The sequence below is a fragment of the Mauremys reevesii genome, linkage group 3, assembly GCF_016161935.1.
Source record: "Mauremys reevesii isolate NIE-2019 linkage group 3, ASM1616193v1, whole genome shotgun sequence".
NCBI lineage: Eukaryota > Metazoa > Chordata > Testudines > Geoemydidae > Mauremys > Mauremys reevesii.
The window spans coordinates 38735842-38750101 of NC_052625.1; the positions used below are offsets into that span (position 1 = coordinate 38735842).

Genomic DNA, 14260 nt, shown 5'->3' on the forward strand with positions numbered 1-14260 from the left:
GCTGCCATATTCATGCCAAAAGACCCTCCCGTGGCTTTTGTAGGTAATTCTGTGTTATCTTAGAAGATGACCTCATTTATAACAAAATTATGTGACTGCAAAACTGGCTAAATTATTGCTATTTTTAAGGTTGCTGCACAAATGTGAAGAATCTAAGCTTTCATTTTTTTTTAAGTCATGTTTCTAGTCCTTGTATTTACAAACACAGTCTTCCAGCTGACATAAATGATCACTGTCCTCTTTATAGCAGCCCTTAACATATATATGTATATGTATTTGGGGAGAGGGCATGTGCACCCACACTTCTCTCTTCCCCTCACCCCTAAAGTCCCAATAGATATCCAGTAGATCAGATGGGGAAGTGTACCAGGAATCTGCTAAAACTGGTAAACATGGAACTAGGCAACTACATGAAGTTCTAAAGGAAGACAAACAGATAGCCGTACCAAGTTCACTATCTGATGGGATTTTTATTTGGGCAAACAGGACAGGGAATAGTTGTTTAAAAAGAACAAAAAAACCTCACAATGCTGGTTCAGAATGCTACCTTCAGAGCAAGGCAGGTTACTGTGAGCACAGAACATCTTTGCTCCAAGCTCTGTAGTGGCTACCCATTTGTTTCCAAGAACTATGGTGCTGGTTATCGGACCATTATTTTTGGCTCTTCCCTTATGCAGAGGTAACAACAGTTTAGGTTGGTTAAAACGCATCTGCTGTCTATTCCTGGAATACCACCTCATAGGACAAAAAGCAGGGAATTTTCAAGCAGGTGGTCATTCACTTATGGAGCTTACTTTCACTGGTGTCTTGCCAGAGTTAGGTGACCTTCAGTGAACAGAAGGCAGCAGAGTTCTGGATGGCGATATGATAAGGTCTACCAACCAGTGAAGGAGGCCACTGAATTGAAGAATCATTGGGGGGTTTGTTTTGTTAGTAACTACATTGTTTTGAATTATATGAGGTTACTAGTGTTGCAGTGATAGGTGGCATATTTACTGTGTGAGAACCTCTACAGTTCCTCTCAATAAAGATTTTCTGATTTTTTTAAAAACAACATTATAATATAATCTGGTAGGGAGAATGGTGGTTGTTTGTCTTTTGATTTTCCATTTTTGACACATTTTGCTGAGAGGTTTATTCCTTTTTGCTTGTACTGTATACTCATGGAGAAGATTACATTATCTCTCTCTAAATAAAACTGGAGCTCCGAGTCACAGTAAGGTAGGCTCAGGACACAGCGGCATGTAAGATTCTAGCTGTGCGCTGTCAAAGGGGTTGCATGTCCTGGCATTTCAACTTTAGATATGCTGCAGTCAGGCATCCAAATAAGTGGCCTGATTTTCAGAGGTCCCGAGCACTTGTTGTTCCCCACTGACTTCTACAAAAGGAAGAGTTATTCAGCATCTCTGAAAATCAGTTATAGACATACTTCGACTCCCAAGAGCCTGACTTTAGCACCCATATATACAAATTTTAGAGATATAAAACAACATTCACCGTGTTCATGGTGTGTTTCCAACAGGACTAATGAGATCACTTAAGTGTTGCAAAATATTGCTGGAGTTAAGGCATAAGTTCTCTTCCCTTTCAGGCCATGGAAACAATACTACTGCAGTATCTGCCACTTCCCCTGCAGAGTTCTGACCAGGGATCCACTAGCCACTCCCCTATCCATGCCATTTGCCACAGCCACTGTGACAACTACTGTGGTACACTGCACATCAATGCATGAGGAGGAAGTGAACTCCTCTTAAGTGGCTCTCCTCAATGTCTGGGACACCCTGCACCTCCTGCAAAGCAGAACTTTCCTGGGTTAACTGCTTTTGAGTCTTTCCATGGCCCTTCTGAAGGCCTCAAGATATGCTCCTTACTAAACAGAAACTTCAAATGTAATAAGTTACCGTGACATTTCAGGAGGTAAGAGTATACAATTTCCATATCTGGGAAGTCAGGAACCAGATCTAGCAGTGTCTTGATTTTCTGCCCCTAGGAAAATAAATACATACAACAGTGCTTACAATAGGTCTTAAAAAACAGGGCTATACTAACTTGGGTACTTATATTTCCATTATGTCTGAGTCTTTCAGATGAAATTTATAAGAGGACTGGACTATTCAATTTGACGGCTGATCTTCACATTTCTTTTCATGATTTCACATGCAGCATGAAAAACTGGGGCCAAAATATTAAAAATAGTTTCCCAAATCCATTATTAGGCTTTTCAAGTCAGTGGGAGTGTTGCCAATGCCTTTGATGGAGCCAGAATTTCACTTCCCCATGTTCAAAAATGCAGAGCAACCATCAGCTCCCATTGGCCCTAGTACTAGCTGTTGGTCAGTTGCCCTCCCCCCCCCCCTTTTTTTTTAAACAGGCCATTCATTAAGCTACCTAAATATGAATTTAAGAAACTAACTATAGTTTCTAATTTTTGAAACTCTTGCCCTGTAAGTACAAAATCATAATACAAATTAAATAAAATCTATATCTAAAAACAAAGTAGTTTCTTTCCTCACTTTTTTTTAATATGTGGACAGATTTCAAATTATGTAGAATCAGGGTGTATGCAAGAACCTGCACACACATGCAACCATGTATATGTGCATAAAACTGATATGCCCTAATTTGAAATGTGCCCTCTAATACAAACCTCATTATACAGTGATTGGCCTGGTCAACTGGTTTGTGATCTTACAATGCAGCTAACAAATAAGCTCAAATTTTCACATTGGAAAATATGTGCATGCTTACTGTAGTACAGAAAACAGACAGTTATACTGGACTGAGTAAGAGGAAGTTGAATAAAAATGTGTGAAGTTACATATTGAGAACGAGAAACAGAATTATAGTATTCTATAAACACCCAGGCACATTTAGTATTCACAATAAAATAAATTGGGTTCCTGATGCGAGTTCTATAGATTAATGATGTACTCTGAAGTTAATGTAAAAACTGTTGATATTTTGTATGGGAAAAAGAAAAAGCAATGTCTGATCAAAGCTAGCTTTGAACACCACAGTAATTAACCTTGTTAGTATGCTTTGGCTCAACTTTCTTGCTGGGCTGACAAACTTTCTTGCGACACATTAATAAACAAGTGTTCTAAATTCCAAACTCATCCAAAAGTTGTTATCCAGGACTGATTAAATAAGAATGCTGTTAATATATTTAATTACATTCATGAAAATATACCTGTCCTGGTTTTTGTGAAGATTTAGCAATGAAAGCCATCAGAATTCTCTTTTGTTCAGCTATTCCACCACACCTCTTTTTAAAAAAAAAAAAAAGGAAAAATTAAAACAGCATCAGTGAGTGTAGCTTCTTGATAAACAAACTGGCTAAGGTGAACATTTCCAATTAAAAAGGTTCACAATAATACAGTAATATATCATTAGCTAGCAGCAAGGCCTAATAAAAGACCATTAATTAAAAAATACCCCCCAAATGAAAACAAGTGCATGCCATGCCAAGCTTTTGTAAATGCTGTCCTTGGCATGGTAAGCATGAAGTTTGTTTAAAAGAAAAAGGAGAAAAAATTAAATGCCTTAACATCCCACAGAAATGAGGTTTAGGTCTGCAAAAGAAAGAGGGGAAAAAAGAAACACTATTCCTCTCCAATTATACTGCCAAGCATTCACAAGTGAGCTAGGGATCATAAGGTTAATTATACATTTAATAAGGTGTCAGGGAGATAACTGCTCGTTTCTTTATAAAAATTAAAACGTACAAAGCAAGTTCTCTTTAAAGTATAATTACCTACACTTATGCATACAAAAGGACTGATTTCAATCTCTCTATTTTATAAAAGGCTTTCATTGCAACAGACAGCCAGTGCTTGAGAGAGACAAAAGTTAAACTTAAAAAAAGTTTATGTGACAGACCAGATAAATCAAGTGTCTATCCCATCTTAGAAACTATAGTAAAATCAAATATGCAGGACAATATTTTAGTTTATGCTCATTGTAAGTGTCATTCTTATACACTTTAAAATACACATTGCTTTTTATAACATTTAAATCATACTACAAATACTAAAATGCACAGTAGGAACAAACACACTTTGGGGAGTGTATATACACACACAAAATGAATTTATAATATAAACTGATATTTTAGACATGCATGAACAATAAATAATTCTCCACTGCATTAAGAATATACTATGTATATAATATTGTTTGACAAGTTCTTGAAGGTCCAGGTGCAAAGGTTATTGTTTGACACCTCATTCTATCAAGGAAAGGCAAACTGATGAAACGCTGAAATCCATATAGACCAAGTGTTCTGTCAAATATTTGCTTTATGATGACAGTGTAAAAGCATTCTGTGGGGAAACTTACAATATTATTGCTACTGGTACTTGCCATCTTCACCTACTGTCACTCTGGGAACTCAGTTCTTTTAAGAGGAATAGAACATAGTAGGAATATATTTGCATATCCCCTTCACAGGCTAAGATATCAACACAAATATCTATCTTTTTCAAAAGTTTTATATTTTTAAAAGGTAAGGAACATCTTCACTTGCAAAATGGTAAATGTAAAAATTACAGTAAAAAGCTTCTCACAGCATATAATTTATGTTGTACCACCATAAAAACTACACATTTTAAAAAGAGGTCGGTGACATATTAAAGACCATGTTTAAAAATTATGTCCTCACATGTGTTCCTAATATCATTTTAGATTATTACAATGAAAAGGATTCAACATTTATGCTGTTGGGTTATTTTTTGCACTCCATACAGTTTGGATAATGTAAAGCTGGTAAATATCACTTTCTTCTTTCCAAATATTAGTGCACTACTTGAGCTACAGCATTGTATAGGAGTGTTTAAACCCAAGTAAAAATGGTTTCCACTGACATTTCCCCTACCCTCAAAAAGTATTTTCTCTTTCACACCCTAAATTTAAGGTCTAAACTACCTGATAATGTCCACATTTAACCTCCCCCAACACCCTAAAACAATCAACATTTTGTGATACATCACCAAAATCTACCCAAGAAGCTATCTCTAATATACAGGACAACAAGCTCCAATTTTGCAGTAATAAGATTTTACACCTAAAGTACAGATGGAATTATTTCCATAACTTCTAGAAAATTCCAAATAATTTTTTTTTTAAATCAACACTCTCTTGCTGTATTTGCAATCCAGCGTGGGAACCTGAAGGTTAAACTAACAACTGATTTGCATTGTTCAATCCAAGAGAAATGCTAATAATTAAATAGTGAAATGTAAAATGGATGTTTAAAATTCTTTCAATTTTAACTATTTATGATGTTATGATTAATAAGTGAAGAAATAGGTTTGCTTATTATGTGATTTTTAAGTTGACCATGCCCATTTTAAATAATGCCCAGATACCCAATATATCTGTGTAAACAATAATAATAATAAAAAAAGATGCTTCCACAGTGTGTAATGTGCAAATAATATGTTTACTCCTATAGCAACTATCACTGATGAAATTTCACTAGCTTTATTCCTGTTAATAAAATAAACTGTTCCTGAATGTTTAAAAAAAAAAAAACAACAAAAATAAAAAGAGAATGAATAAAGTGGAGATTTTCCATTCCTTTTACTGTTTAAAGTACTTAGCAGCTGGTAAAAACCTAAGTGAATATAGTACTATTTACTATCAGAAATTGGTAACAGGCCTCAATTTGACACAGGGAGTCTACACAAACACAGCAATCTGCAGGATCACTGTGATTGTTTGACTGCCACCTGCTGGGAAGAGACTCCCTGTCTGAGCCTGTTTGTGTATACTGCCAGTGGCAGCTCTTATCACCCACAGTTCTTTCTGCATTTGGCTCAGCTTTATATTTAGCACTGTTAAAATGGCATGAATGCAGTTGTCTCATTCGCTGAAGATTGCTAATTTAACTGAGACTGTAGGCCACAGAGACCTGCATTTGTCATTTAATGCGTCTGTGACGCACAAGTGAATAGAAAGCAAATTCAGCTCTTAATAAACCTTCCATAAACCATACAGAATGTTTGCGTATTCAAGTGAGATGCTGCACTTAAAAAGGAAACATTGCCCACTTTTTGTTTGCAAGCTGTGTAGCTATAGAGATGCATGGTATTTAAAGTATTACAGAAATTAGAGAGATCAAAGGAAAATTGTTCTTTTGCAAGAAGAGATTGCTATATAACTGAGCATTCGTGCAGAACCACTTGCCTAGGACAGGAGTTCAAGTGAGATACGAGTTCTCCTTCCCTTGTTTCAGGGCATTTCACATTAGAGGAAAACAAACCATTATTCTTTTCCCACGCTGGCACCCATAAAACTACTAGTCTATAATTTGGGACTATCTACCCAGGCCATGCTACTGCAATTCACATTGTAATTTAGGTGCACTAGCATCAGCACACTCCGTGCACTGCACTCTAACACACACCGACGTTTGATAATTTCTCAATTTACTTATGACAAGCTCAGAACACTACTATTTCTCTCCTGGCATATTATTACCTGTAGTAGAAATCTGGCATCATCCACTCTTCCTGCATCCACATACTGAAGGAAAAGATCTGTGGCAGGTTTGTAAACTCCAAATTGATTGACCAATCGCTCTGCCATGGCACTTACTGCAAAATGACAGGTATGTAAGAAATATATTTCATTTTAACAGTCACTTTTAGAAACTTTACTGGCATGATTTTTCTTGAATAAGGCAGGATTTTATATGCAATTATGTTTAATAATGTTTCTATTTAACCAGCATATTTAATTTCACTACAAATAACTTACATTTTTCCAAAGCTGGCTCCAGTCTTTCCTCAATCACCTTTCTAAACACATAGGACATACTTGTGATTGGTGAATCAGGATTTTGCATTCCAGAGATAAACAAAGGCTCAATATATTCCACTGCCATATCAAGGTTATTGCTAAAAAAAAAAAAAAAAAAAAAAAAAAAAAAAAAGGTGCATTGGCATAGTTTCTAACATTAGAACTCAAACTAAAAGAAGCAGGTACATGAATGTTTTATTTTTCTACATTAATATTACACACAGTAGCAATGGTAAAAGAACCTATGACTCCATTCATGCAGATACTGTAACAACACAAAGTGAAACAAATTTATGGCTGAATGGATAAAATCACCAGTAACAATTTTTTTCTGGAATGAACTTTGACCTGTACAATGCTAAAGTAACTTTGACATGATTTTTTTTTATTTTTTTTTAAGTATTAAACAAAGATGACTGCTGGTTAGCTACTTAAAAAGGGTGTTCTGCAAACCTAAAGGGTAAAAATAAAACATTAAGGGATGGTATTTGAATAATTAATACAAAAAACTCAAAGAGTATTTTTTTATAATATTTAATTCAATATTTACCTGAATTTTTCATAGATGTCTTTCTGGATGTGTAAAATGATATTAAATGTAATTTCTTTAGCAGCTTTGTCTATGGTCTGTTTTAACTTAGCAAGGAGTACACTGTAGCATGCTCTAATAAAATCATGGGCATAAGGTACAGTATTCATAAAATGCCAAGTCTACATTTAGTGTTCTAAGAGTTTAAATGACCATACCTTGCCTCAATCCATTCTAAAAATAATTATAATAATAGAACTGAAAGGACTCTTTAATTTGAGCAAAACAAATATTTGGTCAATTAGAAATACAGCATATTTCAGCATTTATAAGCCACTGAAAACACTTACTTTGAAATCCATCTCACAAAAGAATATTTTCCGATCCATAATGGATATTTAAATATCCATAAACGTCTGTTGTTGCTGAATGCCACAACTTGCTAACTAATTTTTTTTTTTAAAGGAAAGGGCACCAAGGTTTTTGCTATTGAAAATCTGAAGTCTTTGCATGTAGCCTGCTATGTTAACCTGAAGTTAGTGTGATAAGAGAAAGAAAACTGATTACACTGTTTTATGCAGTAAATACCTCTGTATAATCTGATCTATCTAGTTCTTGTAATCACTCCAATTTAGGATAAATACATGACAGGGCTTTGACATTCCTCCATGGATAGAACATGGAAATATAGTACAATATCCTATTTAAGAGACTGATCCCACAAAACCATACTCACACGAGTTCCCATTTCTGATGCAAATAATCAATTCACATCACTTTAAGTTAATTACTTGTGTAGAAAAAGACTGCTCATAAACTTAAAGGTTTTGCAGGATTGGGTCCTTAAAGTAAGATTATTTTCAGCCACTATATATCATACTAACAGGCCTGCTTGGCTCTCCCCACCCAGTTTAAATCATCTTGCAGTTCCAAATACCTGAGTTGGGTATTTTTTCTGGGCCTCAATGCCTGAGGCAATCATAGATATCTGCTATGTATTACATATTTCTACAGCTCTCCTGCTGAATTAGGGACAGAGTTAGCTCTATCTTGCGAGAGTGGTTTGAAATAAAAAGTACAAATAAATAAGAAAATAACAGAATGTGGGATTCCTGAGGACTATTTCCAACTGAGGTAGTTTGAGAAGCTCAAAGTTTAAAAGAAAAAAATAAATCAAAGTCAATTCACAGAAACCTACTGAAGATACATAAAGACGATGAGTGAGCAAAGAACCAACATGAAAGTTAAAATAAAAATGCCAGACCATGGAGCTATAAATCTGAGTCAAAGTATATGGATGACTTTAGGGGACACATAACACAATGGAAATTGTGGTCATACAGTAGTATGGCAAATGGATTTTTTTTAAAATACTCTTCTTATAGCTTTTACGTTCATGAAAAATAGATTAGTAGCCACACGGAAGGCAAGTTATTTAATTAATACCTTTGGAAAGTGCACACTCAACCTCTACATTTCATAACAACCTCTGGAATGGCTAGTAGTTTCAGTTCTCCAGTTAGAACTATAGGTGTCTGGTAAGCTTTCAAGTCCTATATTTGCACACACACTACACTTAACTCTGGCAAAACCGTAACTGATTAAGTCCCTAATTTTCAGCATTCAGACTTCAATAAACTTTGCATCAGGCCTTAAATGAGCACTATAATATGCACAACAGTTGAGGACAGGAAGTATTACAATCAGCTGAAGCTATGGGGTGAATTTAGGTAGGCAGGGTTTGGCAAGTACATAGATTTTTACATCATGATGTCACTCAAAGTTCTCCCAGCTAGTAGCTGCAAGTCAGCCCGTATGTTTCATTAAATGATCTCCAGGCTACACTGTACATGTAAAAGAAACCTGAACAGCAGCCAACTTGGCCAGAAATCTAGTATCCATTCAATCTTAATGAAGGAAAACAACAGAAGTAACGCGCAACAGAGCACTTTTCCCTCCTTGTACAAAAAAAGCCATACCAATCTTGCAAGTACTTACTTCTTGATGTGAGCCAATACAGTGTTATTGACAAAAAGCATGCGAGATAAACCAATTGAGGCTGCCAGGTTTTCTACCATCTTCTCAACTGTGCATATGCTCTCCAGATCACCTTTCATAGCCAGAGCCTGAATAAGCCGAGTCACAGCTAGTGGCATAGGCACCATGTCACTTTCAAGGACTGTTTTTAGAGTAGACATAGCATCTAGTCAGAATGAAAAGGGAGAAAGAAAATTAAGATTTTAGTTCAGAAGCAAACCTTATTATTAGCCTTACTTGTTCTATTTAAAATATTATATATATATATATATATATATATATATATATATATATATACACACACACACACACACACACACACACACAGAAAAGTAGCCCTAAAACAGCTGCAATTAAATAAAATATTAAACAAGTATATACATGAAGGTATCAGCAGGGTTTTTTCATGTTTAACAATTAGGCTCAGGAAGATAAAATCCTCCAAACCTTGTTCGCTGGAAAACCTTGACAGGATTCCTAAACAATATTTTTGGCACATCACATCCAAGGAAAGCAGCCATATTATGAATATTTCCCCCCCTCATACTCCTCACTGAAGCCTGGAAGTTTTTAACTTATTGTTCTAAAACAGATTGTAACCCAGTTTTTCTTGTTATGAAGCCTTTGCCATTGGAAATATTGGATACCCTAGCAAAGATATTTTGTTTAAAATAAAGTACATCAAATTAGTAAAATCGCTAGAATCCAGAAATCACACTAATTTTCTTTTCAATAGGCTTTAGAAAAAATACAATATTGGATAAAACTACATGATATGAATTTACACACAAGTTTAAAAACCATACATCAGTTATTTGTGAAAACCGAAGAGCAATCTTGCCAACCTATAAAGCAGTAAAACCACATTAACAACATGCTTCAATATCAATCCTCTTTCTCACACTAATTTAAAATAACAAAAAACAAACAAAATCCTCTCCACTAAACATTCCTCTAAACTATGATTGTTCTCAATTTACATTATACACAAGCAAGCATAAAAAGAAAGACAGACCCCTCCTGTAAAAACCTCTCACTGCTTACCAGCACAGGTAGGATTAATCAAAGGTAATAATTATAATACCAAACGATAACACTTCTACCACAACACATACACATTCATGAATAGTGTTAACATTTAGATTCTCTATACAGCAGGGATCGGCAACCTTTGGCATGCGGCCCGCCAGGGAAAGCATCCTGGCCAGCCGGGCCAGTTTGTTTACCTGCCGCATCTGCAGGTTTGGCCGATCAGGGCTTCCACTGGCTGCAGTTCACTGTCCCAGGCCAACGGGGGCTGCGGGAAGCTACGCAGGCCAGGGGATGTGCTGACCGCCGCTTCCCAGCGCCTCTATTAGCCTGGAGCGGCAAACTATGGCCAGTGGGAGCCGCGATTGGACAAACCTACGGATGCAGCAGGTAAACAAACCAGCCCAGCCCGCCAGGGTAAGTGCCAAAGAAAATACTGTACAGTATGCCTAATCCCCACAGCAAACTCCAAACCCTGGTTTAGTTTTGCATCTTGTTTTGACAGTCTTAAGCAAAGACATGCAGGACAAGATTCCTATAACCTGAAAACTAAACTGAATTACCTGAAAATTTTAGGGAGGAAAATTTCAAATTTTCCTCCCTATCCCAAGTGTTGCCCATTAGCAGTTCAGATGTTGCTTGATTGGCCTTCTCAGGAATAGGAAGAGTCTTATACAACATTACACAAACCCAGCAACATTGCAAAAAACTACTAAAGGCAACAACAAACGCATTCGGTATGTCCTTCTTAGTACACCACCTACAAAAACTCGTAAATTCACATTAGGACTAGTAAGAATTTAACATTTTTAGAATGTTTATCATAAACCAATGTTCACCTTCATGTTTGACCATGTTTTTCTCTACAGCCTGCAATCCCAAAACAAAGCTCTAAAACTTTTTATTTAATACAAACTAGTTCTTACTAAAAATATGTGATACATCTTTTAAGAAGGGTTAAGCTCTCCAAAGGATACAAATCTTTTTATACAGCACTACAAGTGTACATGGCATGTCACACAGAAAGGATGGAAAGAGATACTTGGAACAAAGTTTACAACAGTGAAAAATCACAATACACTTACTGTTACTCACGCATCTTATTAGCTCTTTTTAGTCTCTTTTTTTTTTTTACTTAGTATATTTAAATTTGGGGGAAGCATCCAGGAAGCAGGCCAGAGTGGAAGTCAGAAACAGTACGTTAGGGGAGGGGGCAAAAACAGAAAGAAGCCTCTGCATTTTGGGGCTGGTCTGTGAAATATTTTTCAGGCACATCTATACTAAATGATAACTATGATGGAAAGCTTATCAGTTTACTATTTCAAGGCCTTCTCTGCAGGGAAAGGGGTAGAAACCATTTTTGTTGATGGAAGCTGCACTTCTTTATATTTAAGAATATGTGTCTGACGAAGTGGGTATTCACCCACAAAAGCTTATGCTCCAATACTTCTGTTAGTCTATAAGGTGCCACAGGACTCTGTCGCTTTTTACAGATCCAGACTAACACAGCTAGCCCTCTGATACTTTACAGGTTACCAAAATCAGGGCAAAGGAAGAAGATCTACGGCTATGGTTTCAATGACTGAAAGCAGTGAGTTTTGAAGGACTGAAATTGTATAATGGACAAGATCAGGGAGGATATTCCAAGCATAATGGCACTAATTCTTGGAAACCAATGCAGATCTCAAGCAAAGAGAGTGAGAGGCATGCAAGGAGGAGGGATTTTTTCAGCACACGGACAGAATTGAGGTGGTGCAATGAGAGAATCTGGAATGCCGAGGGAAAGAAGTTACAATAGTCAAACTAAGAAATGACTAGAGTATTGGCCAAGGATTCAGTAGTGGGTTATGAGGAAAGAAAGTATCGGGCGATAGTTTAAAGAAAGAACTTGCAAAACCTGGACCATGCTGGACTGAGGACAAAGCAGAAGGGAGAGAGAAATCAAATATGACGACAAGTTGCAGGCCTGTCTGACTGCAAAAATAGCGGACTATCAACAGTAAGAGATGAATTGGAGATGGGGAAGAAAAGGAGTTCCACTTCACCATACTGAGTCTGAGTTGGTGTTAGGGTCCTTGCATGCACGTCAGGGGGAAAATAACCAAGGAATTTGAAACGGGCAACAGAAAACACAGTGAGATGATGTATCTCACTTATTGCAGAAACATTTTAACATAGGCAATGCTACACACATATATGGTACATCAGAGCACAGTGAAGTGAATTAATTTAAGGATGATATGGCAGCTACAAATCTGAATTTCCTTGATTTTCTCAGATTAAAAATCAAACTGTTCCCCATTTTGCTATTTGTGTTTACATTTAGTTTCTCTTGCGTTTTAGAGTAGTATTGGAAATATATCAATAGGAAAATATTTCTGCTGTATAGGCAATTGCACTGACTCAATACCCTGTTTGTGCAGGGCTTTCCAGTCCTAAATAATGAACTCTTAGTAGAAGAGTTTGGCAACCAAGTAAATAAAACTCTGATAAAAATTTTAATGTGAGGATGTACACACACACTCATAGGGCCAGATTTTTCAGAAGTGCTCAGAGAAAGACTGGAAGCTCTAACTTTACTAGCATTGTTCAGTCCTGATGCATCACCCACTTTCCATTATTCCCAATACCAACAAAACAAAGACATCAAACTGCAAAACAAATGATTCTGAAGAGCTGAAAGTTGCATAACAGTTTTCCACCATCTTGTCCCATCCATGTGCTTCCCTCAGCCACCATTTCTGTTATAATATTAAATTAAACAGGAAAGAAAAGTACAATGTATATTTCAATACTATTGGTATTGTGAACTATTAAAAAGTATTAAATTAGTTTTTTAAATCAATATTATAATCATTTAGTTCACAATCATGTACATTTAACACTCAATTTAACTCATCTGATATCTCACACAATCAACACAATATGAAAGAAGCAACTGCTGGGAATTGTTTCAGATGCTCTAAAGTATGTTAATTTCTAAAGCAAAATGACTTGTGCTGTGAATTTTAACGCACTTGAAAGCCTGTACTTTCTCTCGTTCTGGAGCACAAATTTTGCATGTCTGAAGAGCTGTGATTCATCTTAAGAAAACCCATCTTGTGTTAAATGGAATGGAAACTGGACTAAGTGGTCAAATGACAAGTACATTCATATTCAAGCTGTATTATAAATGCATGTACAGTAATTTACGTCTCTCAGCTACCACAAAAGGCTCTTGATAAGCAGGTAATTTGCTAAATGGACTCCTTTATCCAAGTATTCGAAGGGCGTTACAAGAAAAATCTGCAGAGGCATTAATGTGACGTAAAGGTCAAGCATTGTGACATACCTTTCAAATAATCCCGCCTAACTTGCGTTATGATGAGGAGGCTGCTGGCAGCATCGTTCAGTGTGAAGCCCTTGATGTGGGTCTCAGCGCTAAAAGAAGCAGACATTTAGAAAGGAATTACTGACATGCTTCTGATACGATAATAAATGGTTGAGCACCAAGGTGAAATTATAAAAACTACTGTTCGTATGTTAAAAATATTGCTGCAAAATATCGACCTGGAGACAGCTTTTGTGTTATCCTGTCAATGGTTATAGAAGGATAATTTTTTTTTGCATTCTGACAGATGACAAAGTTGGAAATGAGCAACAAAAGAAACAAAGTACAAGATTTTTTTTAAACAATCGGTTCAGATTCTTGAATGCTGACATATTAGATGACTAAAATAACTGCATGCCCTGCATTGTTCTGTTGTATCCTAAGCTGGATACTTTTTCTTCTTTTTTTAAGTCACCATAATTATAAAATGTAAAACTATTCTTTCAGCAATAAAAATGAAACATTTATTTTCAGCACTGTATATTTTAAATATA

General features: G+C 36.1%; 1 protein-coding gene across 2 annotated transcripts in view; it reads right to left on the reverse strand.

Annotated features, from left to right (window-relative positions):
• The window catches only part of LRPPRC (leucine rich pentatricopeptide repeat containing), a 161141-nt gene that overhangs the window by 5603 nt on the left and 141278 nt on the right, over positions 1–14260 (reverse strand). For both annotated transcript variants that reach the window (XM_039529687.1, XM_039529688.1), the window contains exons 31-36: positions 13728–13816; positions 9329–9533; positions 6760–6899; positions 6481–6596; positions 3191–3265; positions 1902–1986 (exon numbers count right to left, since the gene is read on the reverse strand). In XM_039529687.1, coding sequence (XP_039385621.1) covers positions 1902–1986; positions 3191–3265; positions 6481–6596; positions 6760–6899; positions 9329–9533; positions 13728–13816 — 710 coding nt within the window. The remainder of the gene's footprint in view (positions 1–1901; positions 1987–3190; positions 3266–6480; positions 6597–6759; positions 6900–9328; positions 9534–13727; positions 13817–14260) is intronic.